Source organism: Myotis daubentonii, chromosome 5, assembly GCF_963259705.1.
Source record: "Myotis daubentonii chromosome 5, mMyoDau2.1, whole genome shotgun sequence".
NCBI lineage: Eukaryota > Metazoa > Chordata > Mammalia > Chiroptera > Vespertilionidae > Myotis > Myotis daubentonii.
In genome coordinates, this window is record NC_081844.1 from 22,847,142 (window position 1) to 22,865,313 (window position 18,172).

The 18,172-nt window shown below is 58.8% G+C and overlaps 3 protein-coding genes across 5 annotated transcripts in view; 1 reads left to right on the forward strand and 2 right to left on the reverse strand.

The window, feature by feature from the left end:
• Nucleotides 1-8,305, forward strand: part of MAST1 (microtubule associated serine/threonine kinase 1) — a 38,093-nt gene extending 29,788 nt beyond the window's left edge. For 2 of the 3 annotated variants that reach the window (XM_059696530.1, XM_059696527.1), the window contains 14 exons: nt 948-1,086; nt 1,204-1,336; nt 1,473-1,638; nt 1,736-1,837; nt 1,990-2,112; nt 2,549-2,658; nt 3,791-3,969; nt 4,052-4,302; nt 4,618-4,824; nt 5,036-5,265; nt 5,578-5,700; nt 5,793-5,929; nt 6,688-6,875; nt 6,961-8,305. In XM_059696530.1, the coding sequence (XP_059552513.1) occupies nt 948-1,086; nt 1,204-1,336; nt 1,473-1,638; nt 1,736-1,837; nt 1,990-2,112; nt 2,549-2,658; nt 3,791-3,969; nt 4,052-4,302; nt 4,618-4,824; nt 5,036-5,265; nt 5,578-5,700; nt 5,793-5,929; nt 6,688-6,875; nt 6,961-8,222 (3,350 nt within the window). In that variant the 3' untranslated portion in view covers nt 8,223-8,305. The remainder of the gene's footprint in view (nt 1-947; nt 1,087-1,203; nt 1,337-1,472; nt 1,639-1,735; nt 1,838-1,989; nt 2,113-2,548; nt 2,659-3,790; nt 3,970-4,051; nt 4,303-4,617; nt 4,825-5,035; nt 5,266-5,577; nt 5,701-5,792; nt 5,930-6,687; nt 6,876-6,960) is intronic. The other variant, XM_059696529.1, reaches the window with a different exon arrangement.
• A 232-nt stretch (nt 8,306-8,537) lies between these two features.
• DNASE2 (deoxyribonuclease 2, lysosomal) lies at nt 8,538-10,925 on the reverse strand. The gene is made up of 6 exons (XM_059696531.1): nt 10,656-10,925; nt 10,393-10,540; nt 10,217-10,295; nt 9,757-9,912; nt 9,469-9,666; nt 8,538-9,069 (listed from the first exon to the last, which is right to left on the reverse strand). Exons 1-6 carry the CDS (start codon nt 10,748-10,750, stop codon nt 8,690-8,692), a joined length of 1,056 nt encoding a protein of 351 aa, XP_059552514.1. The 5' UTR covers nt 10,751-10,925; the 3' UTR covers nt 8,538-8,689.
• Nucleotides 10,926-11,867: 942 nt separating this feature from the next.
• On the reverse strand, nt 11,868-16,233 carry KLF1 (KLF transcription factor 1). The gene is made up of 3 exons (XM_059696534.1): nt 16,122-16,233; nt 14,629-15,457; nt 11,868-12,540 (listed from the first exon to the last, which is right to left on the reverse strand). Exons 1-3 carry the CDS (start codon nt 16,206-16,208, stop codon nt 12,365-12,367), a joined length of 1,092 nt encoding a protein of 363 aa, XP_059552517.1. The 5' UTR covers nt 16,209-16,233; the 3' UTR covers nt 11,868-12,364.
• Nucleotides 16,234-18,172: the final 1,939 nt, after the last annotated feature.

An 18,172-nucleotide genomic window follows, 5' to 3' on the forward strand; every position in this document is an offset into this window, starting at 1 on the left:
AACATCCATGTTGCCTTCAGAAATGTCTGTATCCAGATGCTCAAACCATGTCATCAGGAATCTCTCCATTTCTTGGCTCTGCTCTCCCATGTGTGGGCTTCCCTGTAGACAGGCCTTGATATAGTGAGGTGCCATCCAGCAGATCCCACTTATATCCTGCTAGTTTAGCAATCTTTGGGGAGAGTGCAAAGTTGGAGGGCTGAGCAACTTGGGTTTGCTGCTGCACTGGGAAAGAAACCTGATCCTTGTGAGAAAAAGGAGGAACGCCTATTGGGGGAGCCTAACATATGAATGCTGATCACAGTAAATCTGGTGGGAACCAGGACTCTACATTTTAAGGCACAAGACATTCATGATTCAAACTCCAGGAGATCAAGGGCGGTGTTCCCAGACTCAGCTGATACCCAGGCAACAGTTGGTACCCACCAAACCTCATTTCCACCAACTCCCTCCATGATCCAACCTCTGAGTCTCAGATCAAGCCAACTTTGGAAGATGGTTAAGGGGACAAGAGGAGCCCTGGCTGGTGTGGCTCCGGTTGGTTGGAGCCTTGTCCCATGCACTGAAAGGTTGTGGATCTGATTCCCAGTCAGGGCACATAGTCTGCATTACAGGCTCATTCCCCAGCCTCAGTGTGGGGATGCTCCAGAGAGCCAACCCCATCCATGTTTCCCTCCCTCCCTCTCTCTCTCTGAAAAGGTCAGTGAACCTGTCCTCAGGTGAAGATTTAAAAATATATTAAACATTTATAAAGAAGACAGGAGGAGCCTGGTAGAGGGCACTCCCTGTGGGGCCCGGGAGAAGGAGGCCCCTCTCTGTACCTCAGTTTTCCTTCGCTGCAAAATAGGGGCAATGTGGGGTGGGGACTTGGTGCTGTCGTGCATGTGGAGCGCACAACCCTGGGGCAGGGGTGCTTCCCTCTTTACACGGGCCTCCTTCGCACACAGGGGGGGACTGTGCCACCCTGCTGAAGAACATCGGGGCGCTGCCCGTGGAGATGGCCCGCATGTACTTTGCCGAGACGGTGCTGGCCCTTGAGTATTTACACAACTACGGCATTGTGCACCGAGACCTCAAGCCTGACAAGTGAGCCTTGACTTTTCCCGTCACCCCCGCCCCCTGCCCCTCTGTAGGCGCTGGCATGGAAGGGCCAGGAGGGAGGTGGGCAAGCCTCACCTCTGAGACCCCTGCTTGTGTTTGCAGCCTCCTCATCACCTCCATGGGCCACATCAAACTCACGGATTTTGGCCTCTCCAAAATGGGGCTCATGAGCCTCACCACCAACCTGTATGAAGGCCATATCGAGAAGGATGCCCGGGAGTTCCTGGACAAACAGGTGTGTGTGTGGCTGCGGGCGTCACTGTGGCGGGAAGGAGCCAGCAGGGCTTCGGGGCTCAGGGTGGGGTGGGGAGTGCCGCTCCCCTTCGAGGCCCCTCCTGTGGCCAGAGTGCAGGCTGACCGCCTGCCCCTAGGTGTGCGGAACCCCAGAGTACATCGCGCCCGAGGTCATCCTGCGCCAGGGCTATGGCAAACCGGTGGACTGGTGGGCCATGGGCATCATCCTCTACGAGTTCCTGGTGGGCTGTGTGCCCTTCTTCGGAGACACGCCCGAAGAGCTATTCGGACAGGTCATCAGCGGTGCGTGCCTCCTTGGTGGCAGGTGGGGGGCATGGGGACATGGGCAGACCCAGGGCCTTTTGGACCTGAAAGTGACCCCCCCCACCTTGCTCTGCAGATGACATCCTGTGGCCCGAGGGAGATGAAGCCCTGCCGACAGACGCCCAGCTCCTGATATCCAGCCTCCTGCAGACCAACCCCCTGGTCCGGCTTGGGGCAGGTAAGGGGTCTGCTGTACCGAGAACCTAAGGGCTGGGCTCCAAGTGCTGTGGCCCTGGGGTAGAAGACGGGGGTGGGTGGCTGGGCTCTGGAGCTGGCCCTAAGCTGTCGCAGGGATTCTCTCCCGGGCCCCATCCACTCCTTCCTTTCCAGGGGGTGCCTTTGAGGTGAAGCAGCACAGTTTCTTTCGAGACCTGGACTGGACAGGACTGCTGAGGCAGAAGGCAGAGTTCATCCCCCACCTGGAGTCCGAGGATGACACCAGCTACTTCGACAGTGAGCTGGGAGAGGGGGTGGACGCTGGTGAGAGGGACCATTGGGCAAAGCCTGGGCTGGAGCCCAGCTGGGTAGGAGACCAGCCGCCCAGACAGAGGAGAGGGTTGGCCTGGCACAGGGGTGAGGCTCAGCCTGAGCAGTTGGTAGGAAAGGAGGGTGGGGCCTGGACAGCCGTGAGTTCTGGAGTTGGGCCTGGGCTACTGGGCAGTGCTAGGACCTAGAAGGAGGCAGGGCAGGGGCTGGCTGGAGGGGAGGGGGGCTGGGCCATAGATGGGGCCTGCGGATGTGGCCTCTGGACGCTGGCCTAATGGAGCCTCTGCGAGTTGGGCAGAAGCCCAGCCTGGAAGCAGGGCCAGAATCAGATTCTAGATTGGGACGGGGCCATGGCGGCGCCTGCAGCCCTGAGGAGTGGTCACGGTCCACCCCCCATTCCCAGCCCGCTCAGATAGGTATCACCACGTGAACTCCTACGACGAGGATGACACGACGGAGGAGGAGCCTGTGGAAATCCGCCAGTTTTCCTCCTGCTCCCCGCGCTTCAGCAAGGCGAGCCAGCTGGGTTAGGGGTGGGGCCAGACCCGGGAGGGTGGGGCGAGGTCGGGAGGCGGGGCTTGGGCGGGGGCGGAGGGGGGTGTATCTTTTTCTCCTAGCTGCAGGGTGAGGACGGAATTGGAGATGGGCCTGAGTGGGCGGGGTTGCGGAAGTTGGGGGAATCCTGGTAGGCCCGAGGTCGAGGTCCCCGGCTGGGGAAGTTACTGAGGGGGCGGGATTCTGAGAGTGACAGGGCCTGGGGGTGCATGGGAGGGCCTTTGGCGGTGGGACTGAGGACTCACAGTGGGGCGGAGGTAGGTCTAGATGAGGCAGGGTCAGGACCTTGGGGTGGAGAGGATGAGCAGTGGGGGCGGGGCAAAGGTGCAGGAGATCTCGCCTGGAGGAGCAGCGTGTAGGTGCGTAGAGCCCAGCTTGGGGTACATATGATTGGCTGGGAACTGGGAAGGTGGGGCAGGAAGGAGGGCAAATTCGTTTAGGTATGGGTAGGGTTGCCCTAGCCGGTTTGGCTCGGTAGATAGAGCGTCGGCCTGCGGACTAAAAGTTCCCAGGTTCGATTCCGGCCAAGGGCACATGCCTGGGTTGTGGGTTCGACCCCCCGCATCAGGGAGCATACAGGAGCATCAGGGAGCATACAGGAGGTGGCCAGTCGGTGATTTTCTCTCATCATTGATGTTTCTATCTCTCTATCACTTTCCCTTCCTCTCTGAAATCAATAAAAACATGTTTTTTTAAAAGATTATGGGCAGGGTCTAAGGCAGCGGTTCTCAACCTGTGGGTCGTGACTATCGGAAAACACATATAGCATATCAGATATTTGCATTACGATTCATAACTAGCAAAATTACAGTTATGAAGTAGCAACCAAAATAATTTTATGGTTGGGGGTCACCACAACATGAGGACCTGTATTAAAGGGTGGCGGCATTAGGAAGGTTGAGGAGCACTGGCTAAGCCTTACTAAGGGCTTAAATATTTGTGGTGGGGTCTGAGCTGCAGATTTGTATGTGGTTGGGGGACAACTCAGAGATGGGCGGGGCCCAGCCTTTGGAGGGCGGAGCGTGTCCAGTAGCAGGAAGCCCATTGGTTTGGGAGCGTGCCCCTCACCACCACTCGCCCTCCCTTGCAGGTGTATAGCAGTATGGAGCAGCTGTCGCAGCATGAGCCCAAGACCCCGGTGGCGGCAGCGGGGGCCAGCAAGCGGGAGCCGAGTGCCAAGGGTCTAGAGGAGAAGGTGGCCGGCAAGCGGGAGGGCCTGGGTAGCCTGACCCTGCGCGAGAAGACCTGGAGAGGGGGCTCCCCAGAGATGTGAGCAGGGGCAGGGCTAGGTTTGGGGAGCGGGAATGAAGAGGCCTGTCGCCTCTGACGACGCACCCCCCCCCCCCTTCAGCAGCAAGCGCTTCTCGGCATCCGAGGCCAGCTTCCTGGAGGGGGAGGCCAGTCCACCCTTGGGTGCGCGCCGCCGGTTCTCGGCGCTGCTGGAGCCCAGCCGCTTCAGCGCCCCCCAAGAGGATGAGGATGAGACCCAGCTGCGCAGGTCTGCCAGGCCCACCTCTGACCCCCCAGGCTCACTGGACGCACGGGTCCCCAAGGAGGCAGCTCAAGGGGATGGCCCTGCCAGTGGCGGGGACTCCGAAGCCAGTGAGTGGCCCCCTCCTGCCGCCTTCCCCAGCTCCCCCGCGGCCATATATTGAGCATTCAGTAAGCCTGGTACTGTTTCCGGTCTGGGTTCTCACCAGCCTGAGGAACGGGGTACCCCGCATTCCACGCTCTCCCAGTCAACAACGCATTTGAGCACTTCTGTTTACCAGGGGTTGTGCCTGGTGCATGTCACCTGCTCCCAGGAAACTGACATTCCAACAAGGGTGAGACGTGGGAAAAGCATTCCAGGCAGAGTGAACACATGCCAGAGGCCCTGACCTCGGACTGCCTCCTCACCCACCTGCTCTGTTGCAGCGGACCAACCACGCCCAGGTGACCTCTGTCCACCTTCAAAGGATGGCGACCCATCAGGCCCCAGGGCCACCAATGACCTGGTTCTGCGCCGGGCTCGGCACCAGCAGCTGTCAGGGGACCCAGCAGTAGAGAAGCGGCCTTCTCGAACCGGGGGCAAAGTCATCAAGTCAGCCTCTGCCACTGCTTTGTCTGTCATGATTCCTGCAGGTGATGCTGGGCCCCACCTGGAAGGGAGGGCCTGCCCCCATTTGTGCCAGGACAAGCCAATGAAGACGCTGCATTTTTCCTGTGCACAGTGATTGGCACTGGGGTGGACCAATGAGAGCTCTGGGACTTTGACTAAGGAGGTGGGAGGAGCAGATACTGGGAGAGCTGTGATCGCTGGCCTTGACCTCTGACCATGGTTCTGTGTCTGCAGTGGACCCTCATGGAAGCTCACCCCTGGCCAGCCCCATGTCTCCACGATCTCTCTCCTCCAACCCGTCCTCGAGGGACTCCTCACCCAGCCGGGACTACTCACCGGCTGTCAGTGGCCTCCGCTCCCCTATCACCATCCAACGCTCTGGCAAGAAGTACGGCTTCACACTGCGAGCCATCCGCGTCTACATGGGTGACTCAGACGTCTACAGTGTCCATCACATTGTCTGGGTGAGCACTCATGGGTGGGATCTGTGTTCTAAGATGGGGGTGGGGGAGAGAAGCTCCCTTTTAACCCCCAGAAATGAGGGACAGTTCACTCTCCGGATCCCGGCCGCCTGGCTGAGACTCCTATGACCTTCAGTGCCCTTCCCCCTCTGAGCTCCAGTTTCTTCGGTTGTAAACTGGGAAGAGTAATTACTATTTCATAAGGTGTTACAAGGATTCAAGTAAATGCAGAGCTAGGTGTGGGGCACATCAGCTTAGGGAGCCTCCTGGTTACTGATCCTGTTAACCCTGCACCGTGTGGCGCCCTGTCCCCAGCACGTGGAAGAGGGGGGCCCGGCCCAGGAGGCAGGGCTCTGTGCAGGGGACCTCATCACCCACGTGAACGGGGAGCCTGTGCATGGCATGGTGCATCCTGAGGTCGTGGAGCTGATCCTTAAGGTGAGCGCCAGGGAGGCAGCGCGCTGGGGAGAGGGGAGCGGGGGTCCCGGGAGCTGGAGCTGCCTGAACATTTGCCTCCCTTCTTCCCCCAGAGTGGCAACAAGGTGGCAGTGACCACAACACCCTTCGAAAATACCTCCATTCGCATCGGCCCGGCCCGGCGCACCAGCTACAAGGCCAAAATGGCTCGGAGGAACCGGAGACCCTCGGCTAAGGAGGGCCAGGAGAGGTGGGTGGGGCCGAGTGCGGAGGCGGGGCTATACCAGCAGGCACAGGGGAGCACTCCAGGGTTTGAACAGTGGACAGGGCTAAGATGGGAGGGCCGGGCCACAGCTGTGGATAGGAGAAAGAAGTGTGGGGGCCACCGAGTAAAGAGCAGAAACCAGAGGACGAGGGGGGGGGGGGGGCACGGGAGGGACAGTGCCAGGTGCCTGGGCTGGAAGAAGAGCGTTGGGTAGTGTCTTGGGCAGGTGGGCGGGGCCAGTAGACATGGATTAGCGAGGGCACAGTCCAGGAGGTGGTCTTGTCCTTTTGAGTGTGTGTAGTCCACTGGGAGGGCTAGGAGAAGGGGTTTCTGTCCGGAATGAGCAAGCCAGGCAAGGCTGGGCCAACTGAATAATTCTTCCCTTACAGGTAGGAGGAGCTGGGAGAGGGAGGTGGGGCCAGGAGAGTGTTCTATTTCGACTAGTGGGTTTGGCCTGGACAAGTCGCGAGTGGGGATTTACTAGTGAGGAGCCAGACTGAACTGAGTCAGGTGAACTTCTTCCCTCCCTGATTGGTGAGTTGTAGCAGGAGAGGGCGGGACTACAGAGTGGGAGGAGCCAGAAGAGGTTGGTCCTGCTTTGATAGGTGACGCCAGCAAAAAATAGGTGTGAGGAGCGTAGCTGGAGAAGGCGGGGCCAGGGGAGTGGGCGGTCCCAGGGGCGGAGGCGGAGCCGGGGGTTGTGAATTTGGTCTAAGGTAGACGGCCCTCTCCTTACTCCCCAGCAAGAAGCGCAGCTCCCTCTTCCGCAAGATCACGAAGCAGTCGAACTTGCTTCACACTAGCCGCTCGCTGTCGTCGCTAAACCGCTCGCTGTCGTCCAGCGACAGCCTCCCGGGCTCGCCCACCCACGGGCTCCCAGCTCGCTCACCCACCCACAGCTTCCGCTCCACACCCGACTCCGCCTACCTAGGTAAGCTCCGGGCGGGCGCCGGGTGGCGGAGGCGGGTCCGCCGGCGGTGCCGGCCAGCGGAACACCCCCTCTTGCCCACCCTCAGGTGCCTCGTCCCAAAGCAGCTCCCCCGCCTCGAGCACGCCCAACTCCCCGGCGTCCTCGGCGTCGCACCACATCCGGCCCAGCACGCTGCACGGCCTGTCGCCGAAGCTGCACCGCCAGTACCGCTCCGCGCGCTGCAAGTCGGCCGGCAACATCCCGCTGTCCCCGCTGGCGCACACGCCGTCCCCCACGCAGGCCTCGCCGCCGCCGCTTCCCGGCCACACGGTGGGCAGCTCCCACACGACCCAGAGCTTCCCGGCCAAGCTGCACTCCTCGCCGCCGGTGGTGCGCCCCCGTCCCAAGAGCGCGGAGCCCCCGCGCTCGCCGCTTCTCAAACGCGTGCAGTCGGCGGAGAAGCTGGGCGCCTCGCTCGGCGCGGACAAGAAGGGAGCGCTGCGCAAGCACAGCCTCGAGGTGGGCCACCCGGATTTCCGCAAGGACTTCCACGGGGAGCTGGCGCTGCACAGCCTGGCCGAGTCTGATGGGGAGACGCCCCCTGTCGAGGGGCCTGGTGTGCCCCTGCAGGTTGCTGTCCGCCGCCTGGGCCGCCAGGAGTCGCCCCTCAGCCTGGGAGTGGACCCGCTGCCGCCCCAGGGCACCCCCAGGCCCACGGGGGCCGCGAGTAAAGAGGAGTCCCCCGGCGGTGCGGAGGCCTGCACACAGCCCCGCGTGACGACTCCCGCAGGCCGGACCCTGGAGCGGGATGCCAGCGGCACGCGGCACCAGAGTGTGCAGACCGTGCAGACCGAGGATGGCTTGGGTGGGGCGGCTAGGGCGGTCGCCAAGGCCGCACTGAGCCCGGTACAAGAACATGAGACAGGCCGGCGCAGCAGCTCCGGTGAGGTGGGCACGACCCTAGTGCCCATTGTGGTAGAGCCCGAGCGGCCTGGGGCCAAGGTCGAGGTGCCCCGGTCTCTGGGCTCGGACTCTAAGGGGTTGCCGGGATCCGTACCCCTGGTGCCTCCCGCACCAGAGGTCCTCCGAGGCCCCGAACGCTGGGGGCTGGAGATGGTGGAGGAGCGGACCACGCAGAGCGGGCCTCGCTCCAAGCCCACCTCCCCCAAGCTCTCCCCAGAGGCCCAGACCCCTTCTGTAGCCCCTACGAAAAATGCAACAAGTAGCACAGGGCCCCCAGCCCCAACCACTCCCCTGCTCCAGGCCACCAAGCCTGAGGTGGGGCTGACTTCCAGGTACCCCGCTGAAGCTGTGCCTCCATCAGGCCTGACCAAAAGGGCCCCCTGCCCCATGCCCCCTGGCCCATAGCTGAGGGGGCCGCTGGCCCTGCACTGTACAGCCGCCTGTATACATATGTACACATATAAATAAAGTGTGTCTGTGCTTCGTGAGCTTTCTGAGGCTTGCCCCACCTCCCTGGCGAGGCAAGGTTTTAGCCCTCCTGCCTGTGTTCTTGTTAAGGGGAGGAACGCCAGTCCTGGTTACTATAGAGAGGGGAGGTGAGTCTTATGTGGATCTTTTCTTGTGGTCTCACCTATGAGCCAGCTGCCCTTGGACCCCAGGGAGCTGCAATGCTGTTCTGAGTCCCAGCGCCCACCTGAAGAAAGAGTTAACAGCCCCATCTACCACTTTCCTTTTATTCCTCATAAATTTTGAGTCAAGTGTTATGGTTCCCATTTTGCAGATGAGTAAACTGAGTCACGCTTTAAGGCACACAGTTAAGGTCACACAATAAGGGACTGAACTGGGATTTAAACTGAAGTCCAAACAGGCTCCTATATGCTCTGCTGGGCTTTCTGCAGATGAGGTGCTGCTCTTCTCTTACAACGTTCCCAGGCCTTCACCAGAGGCTGGAAGGCTTTCCAGAAGGCAGGCAGCTTGGTACACAGTGTGCCCCCACCTCGGTGCTCCTCTGCACAGTTCCGATTCATGTCACCCACACAGGCCCAGGGCCCTTCTGGGGCTACACACCACTTGGAGTGGTCCTCTGAGGTACTGAACGTGGGCCCAGCTGGTCCAGGGAAGGCTACCTGAGTCACATCCAGCACTTGCTGGGCCCCGGAGCAGTTGGAGGGCAGGATGCCAGGAGAGTGTTGCCAGAACTGGACCTGCAGATTGCTTCCAAGGGCTTCTGCCAACCAGCCGGAGTATAGGTCTGCAGAGGATGGAAAGCGGGCATGGGCAGGGGCAGGGTCAGTGCTAGGGAATCCCTAGGCTACTGGCCCTCTCTGAGCTCAGTTCCTTGGTTGTCAATTCCTGACTAACAGCTCTTACTAAACACTACATTCATTACTTTATTCACAACAACCCTGTACAGTAGAGGTTAGTACCCCCATTTTCCCAGATGGGTAAAATGAGAGTCCAGGTAAATGATGTACCTACGACACCATCAGAAACCAATGGCTGAGCCCAGGCCTGTGGGTTGTGTACTTCTCATGTGTTTATGGCTCCCAAAGAGTTCTAGTTCCTACCTCCAACTTGCTCTCAGTCATGGACACACCCGACACCACCTCTGCAGAGAAAGAGTTCTTCAACCCACACCCTCAGGGCTCACCATCTCCAAATTTCCCAAATTTGGCAAAGCTCTGGAAGGTGGCCCCGGCTTTTGATGTGAGTGTCACGCTGCTGTTCCAGGGTCTGTTGAGAACATGGTGGCCCTGGACCACCTCCTCCAGGACAGGTAACTTCTTGAGGAAGACCCCTTCCAGCTGGTAGGCATACACATTGGGGTAGGTGTAGCTCAGCTGTTTGCCTGGAAGGCAAGGGGAGGAGAAAACTAGGCACTGTTCCACATCCTGGTCTGGAAACTAGGGAATCACCCTGCTTCCTTGTTCCCACTCACCAATGTTTGAGAACTGGTCGAACGGAAAAGACACGCAGAGGAGGGTCTGCCCATATCTGTGGGCTTTAGGAGGCCAGCTGTACGCAGCGGGTGGAGGGAACCTTGGAACGCTGTGGATCAGCCAGAAGCCCTCGTCTTTGTCCAGAAGCAGCGCACCTGAACCAAAAGACAGGCTCAGGGGAACTGCTCAAGGTATCCCAACAAGCACATGTGCAGCCAGGACCGCCCTGGGTTTGCAGGGAGCGCGGAGAGGGTGTGGGCAGTCTCTGGACCGCTGCTGAACTCCTTCCTCAGCCCACTGTTGTCACAGTCCAGAGAGAGACAGCATTTACCCGAGATAACCTGTTACCCTGCCCCTGTGTCTTAAAGGAGCCCCCTCCCGCCCCTGCAGGTCAGGAGTCAGCTGGGGGAAATGCATAAGGAAGCCAGAGCCCTTCTCCAGCCCCCAATCTGGCCTCACCCTTCGTGTGCCCGCGGCTGGAAGAGTTCTGAGTCCCGTAGTTATTAGGTGGCTGGTCATTGTAAAGTAGGAAGGCAAGCTGGGGGAGATGGATGGGGCGACATGAAGTTTTCCCCCAGGCCGGGCCCCCCAGAGTCCCACCTGGGTTCTGCCGGCACCCCCCTCGCCCCCTTCACCTGGCTGGTGTTCTGGTACAGCGGCAGCAAGCTGCGGCCTACGGCGCCCTTCAGGTTGTCCATGGACCCCGTACCGTCGCGCCAGCCCCCTGAGCCCGCGTCCAAGTACTTGTACCTGTTACTGGCCGGCAGCTTGTAGACGACGAACCTGGAGGTTGGGAAATGGACAGAAACGGAGGAAGGGGAAGAGAACAAGCCCCGGCTTCACCCGGGTGCAGCCACCTGCAGTCCGGCCCGGGGCACGGTCGGGGCCCCGCACTCACCAGTCCACGGGCTGCCCCGAGTCCCCGTAGCAGGTCAGGGTCCCTGCTGGGACCCAGAGCAGCGCGCCCAGGAGCAGCAGGCTCAGCGTGGCCATGGGGCTGGAGTCGGGGAGTCTGTGTTGGGACCCCGAGGCGCCGGGTCACGAGTTGGACCAGGCCGGGTCCTTGGTGACTTTCATTTCCCCAAACCCTCCAGAGAACCCAAGGCGGAACCTCTCTGGATGAAACCCCGCCCCTGAGATGAGAAGCAGAGATTTGAAGAGGCAGGCCCTGTCCCTGGGGCGGGGCTTCCTTTTGGGCCGTCACTCCCCTAAGATCCGGTCCTCATCCATCCAGCCTACGGTCGCCTCCTATTTCCATTGGATGCGACCCTTGGTAGGCTCCACCCCCTGGCGGCTCAGACCACGCCCTTTGACGGCCCAGCGGTTTCGCGTGTCCCGCCCCGACTCTACTCCTGGCCAATCACCGCTCACGTTCTTCCGCTAGGCCTTGCCTCTGTCTCTTTTGATTCTTGTTTGTCCCAATCCACTCTCCCGCCAGACCCTGTTCCTCCCTCGGCTTATGGGTGAGACACAATTTTTTTTTTTCCTTTCCAGCTTTACAGCCTGAGGTCCAACTCTTGGGACTTTTGCTCTCTTAAGGAGAGTTTGTGTCCGGCCGGTGTGGTTCAGTGGTTGAGCATCGACCTATGAACCAGGGGGTCACAGGTTCGATTCCTGGTCAGGGCACATGCCCGGGTTGCGGGATCAATCCCCAGTAAGGGGGCATGCAGGAGGCAACCGATCCATGGCTCTCTCTTATCATGGATGTTTCTATCTCTCCCTCTCCCTTCCTCTCTGAAATCAATAAAAAAATATTTTTATTTTAAAAAGGGAAGTTTGTGCTCCTTGTCCTCTCCCCTTTCATTCTGCATATTTTCTTGAGCTAGCCAAGGGGTCACTGGATCATGGCATGGTGAAAGGTGCTGTGTTCTGGGGCCGGACTGGGGCCTCTTGAAGGGAGATGGTCCCTGTAAATGTCCCTGGGGTTCAAGACAGGAGGCAAGGAGGATGTAGTGTAGCCTGATCTTGGGGTGGGGGAAAAGGGGAGGCAAGGCCTGCAGGACCCTGAGGGGTATGGCTGAGGTTAGAAGGTGAGTGTGAGAGTATGCTTCCCAAAATCACCGCTGGGGTTACAGCTTCCTCCCATCTTCCAGCACCCAAAACTCACAAATCCAGGCCACAGCTGAAGCTTTATCTAGGAAGAGCATTGGTACAGGACCCATAACCATTCACAAGAGGTGCCAGCCACCACGCGGAGCTGGGACGTTACAGTGTGAAGACCCCTTCTAGAACCAGGGTCTCTGAGAAGCCTCACCCCATAACCCCTTTTGCTGTCCAAGGCCGCCTGTGAGTTGGTCTGTGGGTCCAGCTCTCCGAGGGTCTGTCTGTCCCAAGTGTGTGAGTGTCCATCTGAGTCCATTTATTTGGAAGTCTGTCTCGTTGGGTCTATGTGACCCTAGGAAGTCTCTGTGTGGCTCCCTGTGGCTCAGGACAAGTGGGAGCTCCCCCAGGTCTGCCTATGGGCCAGTCCTTGTTCTTCCTGGGGATCTGTGGGTCGAGAGTCCAGGCCAGTGTCCATCCGAGGGAAACCGCCCTGCGTGGATCCGCTCCTGTTCCATCCCCAGACCCCAGGAAGGTCCAAGCGCCGGGGGTGGTGGTGGGGTTGGCTCAAATGTGACGCTTCATGTGCAAGGCCAGGTGATCCGAGCGAGAAAAAGCCCGAGGGCAGAGCTGGCAGCGGAAGGGGCGCTGTCCCGTATGTTTCCTGTAGTGGCGGGTCAGCTCGTCTGAGCGCGCGAACCGCCAGCCGCAGCCGTCCCACGTGCAGGCATATGGCTTCTCCCCTGGAAGGCAGGAGACCATGAGTGCCATTGTCTGCCCCACTCCTCCCTCAGGTCCGCCACTGCATCTGGCCACACTCCTTTGCTCAGCCTTGACCAGGACTAGGGTGAGGCAAGCGAGGCGCTTAGGGTGCAAAATTTAAGGAGGCACTCACTCTCTGGCCCTCTGCGAACCCGACCCTTCTTGTTCAGTACCTGCATCTGGCGCCAAGCCGTTTTTCATTTCCTGGGCCCAAGTCATATCTCCCGCACCCCTGGCCCATTTCCTGGGCCCTGTTACCCTCCCCCTGTGTCCTAAAGTCATCCTTTGGCCTGTCCCCTATGGTCCAGGCCCCTCCTTGCTTCAGGGGACCCTCCAGCTGCTGCCCAACCCTGCCCCTGGCCTTGAGCCTTAGAATCCCCTGGTGTTCCAGGCCCTGTCTGCGGTGATTTTGCTCCCTCCCCCACTCCCCCACTGCCCTCACTACACCTGGCCCCACCATCTATGCGGACCCCTAAAGCAGGGGTTTTCAACCAGTGTGAAATACCTATTTAGTCAGGGGCACTGACTCCTTTACCCTTAGGTTGTTAAATAAAATGATAACAGCTAACAAAACAATAGTCACCCATTGTGAGTGCCCTGTCTTGAACCATAAATATTTAGGTCATATAATAGAGTTGTATCTTATTGGTCAAGTCGCATAAGAAGGTTACATCTGATTGGTTAATTCTTGGTACCAGAAATCCTTATATGCAAGCATAGGCATCTGATTTTTTTTAAAAAGTCACTTTGGCCGAAACCGGTTTGGCTCAGTGGATAGAGCGTTGGCCTGCGGACTGAACGGTCCCAGGTTCGATTTCGGTCAAGGGCATGTACCTTGGTTGCGGGCACATCCCCAGTAGGAGATGTGCAGAAGGCAGCTGATCGATGTTTCTCTCTCATCGATGTTTCTGACTATCTCCCTTCCTCTCTGTAAAAAATCAACAAAATGTATTTAAAAATAAAAATAAAAAATAAAAAAATAAGAAGTCACTTTGGAGCAAAAAGAGTAGGTACTTTTTTTTTGGTAAATCAGTCATTTTACCTATCTTTTGTCAGATCGGCAAAAAAATATAACTTTTTTTTTTTTTTTTTGGTGTGCCGCAGAATTTTAGTAATTAGTTTATGTGTGCCAGGAGATGAAAAAGTTTGAAAATCGCTGCCCTAAAGCATAGGTCTCACTCTTCCTCCTCCCCACCTTTATTCCACAGCCTCGCTCGGTCTTCGGCTCCCCGAGACCCGCTTCTCTGGGGCCCACCCTCCTCTGTTGTCCAGCTATTTCTCCGTATCTTCCTGGAACCACCCTGTATCTGAGCACATGAAGCGGACTCTGCCCTGTACCTCCCCCTGAGCTCCTACCAGGGACCCTACAGTCTGGGCCGCCGCCATGCAAACAACCTACTCTCTATACTCCTGGCTCCGTCTCCTGAGCCCCTGACTCGGCTCACTGCTTGCTACAAACCTGAACCCTGGCCCCTCCCCGCAGGCCCTCCTCCAGCCCCGCCCCCTACTCCACTTGCTAGGTTTTCTGCCCCTCAACCGGGGCCCAGAGCTTAAAAAAAAAAAAAATCTATATCTATATCTATATCTATATATATAGATTGACTTCAGAGAGGGAGGGAGAGGGAGAGAGAGATAGAAACATCAATGATGAGAGAGAATCATTGATCGGCTGCCTCCTGCACGCCCCCTACCGGGGATCGAGCCCGAAGCCCGGGCATGTGCCCTTGACCGGAATCGAACCCGGGATTCTTCAGTCCGCAGGCCGACGCTCTATCCGCTGAGCCAAACCGGTCAGGCCGAGGCCCAGATCGTACCCGTTAGTTCCCTGAAACGTAGCCCAGATTTTCCAGGTGCTCTCTCTGCCCCCACCCGCCTCCCACCCCCGCTACCTGTCCCCTAGCCCTGCTGCTGAGGGTCCCGGTCCGCTTCCAGCTGCCTCCGTCGCGTTCCTCGCCCGGAGACCCCGCTTAGCCCCTCCTGTCATTACGGACCCGCCCCTTGCTCCTCGCCTCAGGCCCCGGCCCCTCTGCTCCGGAGGTGCCGCCTCCAGCCCCGCCTCCGGGCCTCACCGGTGTGCGTCCGCAGGTGCGCCTTCAGGTGCGAGCTCTTGGTGTAGCTCTTGCCGCAGCCCGGGTACGTGCACGTGTGCGCCGCCTGCCGCTTGCGCGCCCATGAGCGCCGGCTGCGCTTGGATGGCACGGTGTCCGCGGTCCCTCTCGGGTCCCCTGCGGTTCCCCCAAGTCCCGCACCCGCCGTTCCCGGTCCCAGACAATTCAAGAAGGAGGGTGGCGCGGCGGAGCCGGGGGCGGGCGCCGGGAGCCCGCGGAAGAGCTGGAAGTGCCCTTGGTACTGCGGAGCCGGGTACAGTGCTGGGTACCCGGACAGCAACCCATAGGGGGCGCCGGGCGCCGCAGGCACCGAAATCCCGGTCCGCGGAAAATAGCTGCCGGAGGAGCCCGCACCCGGCCCCGGGTACACTGGCTGCAGCGGCAGGGCCTTGGGCTCGGGAGCCGGGACCAGGGCTGGGCTCACGAAGGCGTCGGGGGCTGGAGCTTGTGGGACCGGGCGCGCCCAGCCCGGGTGCTCCTCAGGACCCAAGGGCCCAGCCACCAACCCCAGGCCGCCCACGTACGCTTCCAGGGTCTCGGGCTGCGGTGGGAAGTGCGTTCCGGGACCTTCGCCCGGCGCCAGAGCGCAGGTCTGAGGCAGGCCGCTGGGCTCTGGGCCCGACAGGTTGGTGAAGAAGAGATCCAGGTCCCAGGCAGTGGCCGGATCCCTCTCATCGTCGTCTTCTCTCTCCCCAAGCGTGTCTTCCAACTTGGGCCTCACGTGGAGGAGCGGCCGAGTCTGGTCCGGGGGACCTGGGCCCAAGTCCTGCACGTCCTCAAAGCGCCACCACTGCGGAGGGAGCCGATAGCCTGAGACTTCTGCGGTCCCCAGGGTACCCATCCCAGAGACGGAGGGGCCTGGTGCCCTGATGGGCAGGCTGGCCTGAGGCTTCAGAAGGGGTCTTGTTTGCTTGTCTGTGTTGTCTGTCCCCGTCCCCTCCCTCACACTGTCCCCGTCCCCTCCCTCACACTGTCCCCGTCCCCCCCCCCCCCCCCCAGCTTCAGGGACAGAGGTCTATAGGGTCTGGCTGGCGACTGGAGATAAGACTTACATTATCTGGAGTTGCACTTAGGCATGGGGGAAGGGGTGGCAGGGCCAAGAATGGGAGGGGGGCAGCCTTGCCTCAATTTCCCCCCAGAAACTCCCACTCCTTTCCAATCCCCCTATAAGATTAATTCCCAAGATTAATTCTTGGATGTCCCCTGGTCACCTTTGTTCTTCCTCCTGATACCTGGCGTCTCAAGGAGCCTAGACCACCACGGGGTTCAGCTACGAGCCTTCGTTTTCCAAGACAGAAATAGGCCCTGAGGCCACATTCAGATCCCTGGACGGGACTGAGAACCCCCAGCCTGGCCAGGTCTCTGGAGCCCAGGGCTAGATGCAGACCTGATCCCCAAGCTCTGTGACTGCAGACCCGGACCCCAGCCAGTCACCTAGACCTGCCTGGCCTCACCTTGAGGACGTCCTCCTGTGTGTCTGGAAAGGGGCCTAGGGCAGTCAGCGTACTGATGGAAGGCAAGGTGGTGTCAGCTGTGGCCATGGCTGGCTGGTGCCCATCCAAGGGCCTCAGGTCTCCTCTCCCTTTGTGGCCTCGTGGGCTCTGAGGCTCTGATGGCCCCTTGGAAGGCTCCTCTGTGCTCTCAGCTGATTGGCTGCAACCCCTGATAAGGGTCAGGCAAGGCGGGGGGTGTCACCATTTCTGGGGAACAGAACTTGCCTTGGCCTGTTTGGCACAGCGCCTTAAAGACTGACCCTGCAGCCAAAGCTCAGTCAGATGTTCAGGGGCTAGGGGTCCAGAGGTTTGGGGGTTCGGGTGTTACATAAAGTGAAGTACCGGCTCCCCCAAAGAAGGAAAGACTTGGAGGCCTCTCATTTACCTGCCTGGAGAGGGGGTGACAGGCGGAATGGGGGTTCTGGGAAGGGGCTTTCAGATCCCCCTCTCCCTCAACTGGGGCCCTGCACACCCCTCCCTCTCCCCCTCCCCCAAAACAGAAACAGCCGTGCTGATGGCGGGACTTGGCACAAGCTCCCTGCCAGGCCAAGCATTATCAGACACCCCAGACGGTGGAGGCTGCTATCAGGTGGGGGCCCAGCACAGCCAAAGCTCTGTCCCTGGTGAGTGGCAGGGCTAGACGCTGGGGCTTCACGTTAGCTTGCCTTGAAATTGCCTGGGTTATGAACTTTCAGGGTCTGAGCCCCGCGGCAGGAGGGCCCCTGCTCATCAGCCTCCACTGCCCACCACGGGCTCCCAGGGAGCACTGCGGGGAGTGGCTGTGCGGAAGCTGAAGCTGGTGCCACTACGGCTGGGTCTGGGGAGAAGTCGGCCGCCTCACCTGGATGGGATGAAACCATTGGATTGGACCACAGGAAGCACCGACTTGCTGGAGACCCACTCCAACACTTGCCCTGGTCCTGCTGCTGCCTGATTCCTGTCCCACCAGGGGGCAGGATCCAAGGTGCTGCACCAGGGACCTCCCCTGTGGTGCCCTGGGATCCCGGGGTGGGCAACGTGAGCACACATCACAGACATATAGTTCACACATACATTTACATATGTGACATATGTAATATGCAATTACATAATGCCACAAATTCCTGGTCACCTCAGCCACACTGACCATGTAGACCCTGCCATGTACTTGTCTGTGCATCACATAAACCATGTAGTCAGGAAGATACAACCATGTGCTGTTTAGTTACGCAATGTGGTAGTCACATAATCGCTCAGACATAGAATTCATAAGCACACGGAATTACCCAATCACATACAATCAGACCATTATAGTGGCGTGGTTTAGCTACAACTAAACAGACACAAGGGCATTCTGGGATATGTGGTCACAAAACTATAGAAGACGCAGTCACACAATCCTGTCAAACACAGATGCAGCCTCAGACACAAAGGCATATAACCCAGTGGCTTACAGCCCTTTACAAACACACCATGATGTAGTTCTACACACAGCTAACATTAGACACAGACACAGCCACACACAGGACCGTACAAAATCTACAACCTTTTGCAGTCATGCCACCTATTACTGGTCACACAACTGTACAGGTGCCAATGTCCGGCCTGGCCATAGGGGCACACTCACTCAAACGCAGGCAACTGCACCAACATGAATGAAACACCTAATGCAGTGGTTCTCAACCTTCTGTTCCTTTAAATACAGTTCCTCATGTTGTGACCCAACCATAAAATTATTTTTGTTGCTACTTCATAACTGTAATGTTGCTACTGTTATGAATCATAATGTAAATATGCAGGATGGTCTTAGACGACCCCTGTGAAAGGGTCGTTTGACCGCCAAAGGGGTCGTGACCCACAGGTTGAGAACCGCTGCCCTAATGGGAAAGACACAGGACCTTGCCCAGACAGACACCACCACAGACACACAATCAGAGTTGGTGTGCCACAAATGCATCACACAAGAAGACAAAACATTATCATGTGCTAATAAGTTTTTTGGGTGGGGGCAAAAAGTAATGTAAAAGCCAGTT

What these genes read in the sequence shown, in the direction of transcription:
- DNASE2 (XM_059696531.1), bottom strand. Translation starts at nt 10,750, where the DNA reads ATGGCCACGCTGAGCCTGCTGCTCCTGGGCGCGCTGCTCTGGGTCCCA. An exon ending in TCGGGGCAGCCCGTGGACTG is followed by an intron (nt 10,541 to 10,655) that starts GTGAGTGCGGGG and finishes CCCAACCTCCAG; the next exon opens with GTTCGTCGTCTACAAGCTGC. An exon ending in TGTACCAGAACACCAGCCAG is followed by an intron (nt 10,296 to 10,392) that starts GTGAAGGGGGCG and finishes CATCTCCCCCAG; the next exon opens with CTTGCCTTCCTACTTTACAA.
- KLF1 (XM_059696534.1), bottom strand. Translation starts at nt 16,208, where the DNA reads ATGGCCACAGCTGACACCACCTTGCCTTCCATCAGTACGCTGACTGCC. An exon ending in CACAGGAGGACGTCCTCAAG is followed by an intron (nt 15,458 to 16,121) that starts GTGAGGCCAGGC and finishes CTCCCTCCGCAG; the next exon opens with TGGTGGCGCTTTGAGGACGT. An exon ending in GCACCTGCGGACGCACACCG is followed by an intron (nt 12,541 to 14,628) that starts GTGAGGCCCGGA and finishes CCTGCCTTCCAG; the next exon opens with GGGAGAAGCCATATGCCTGC.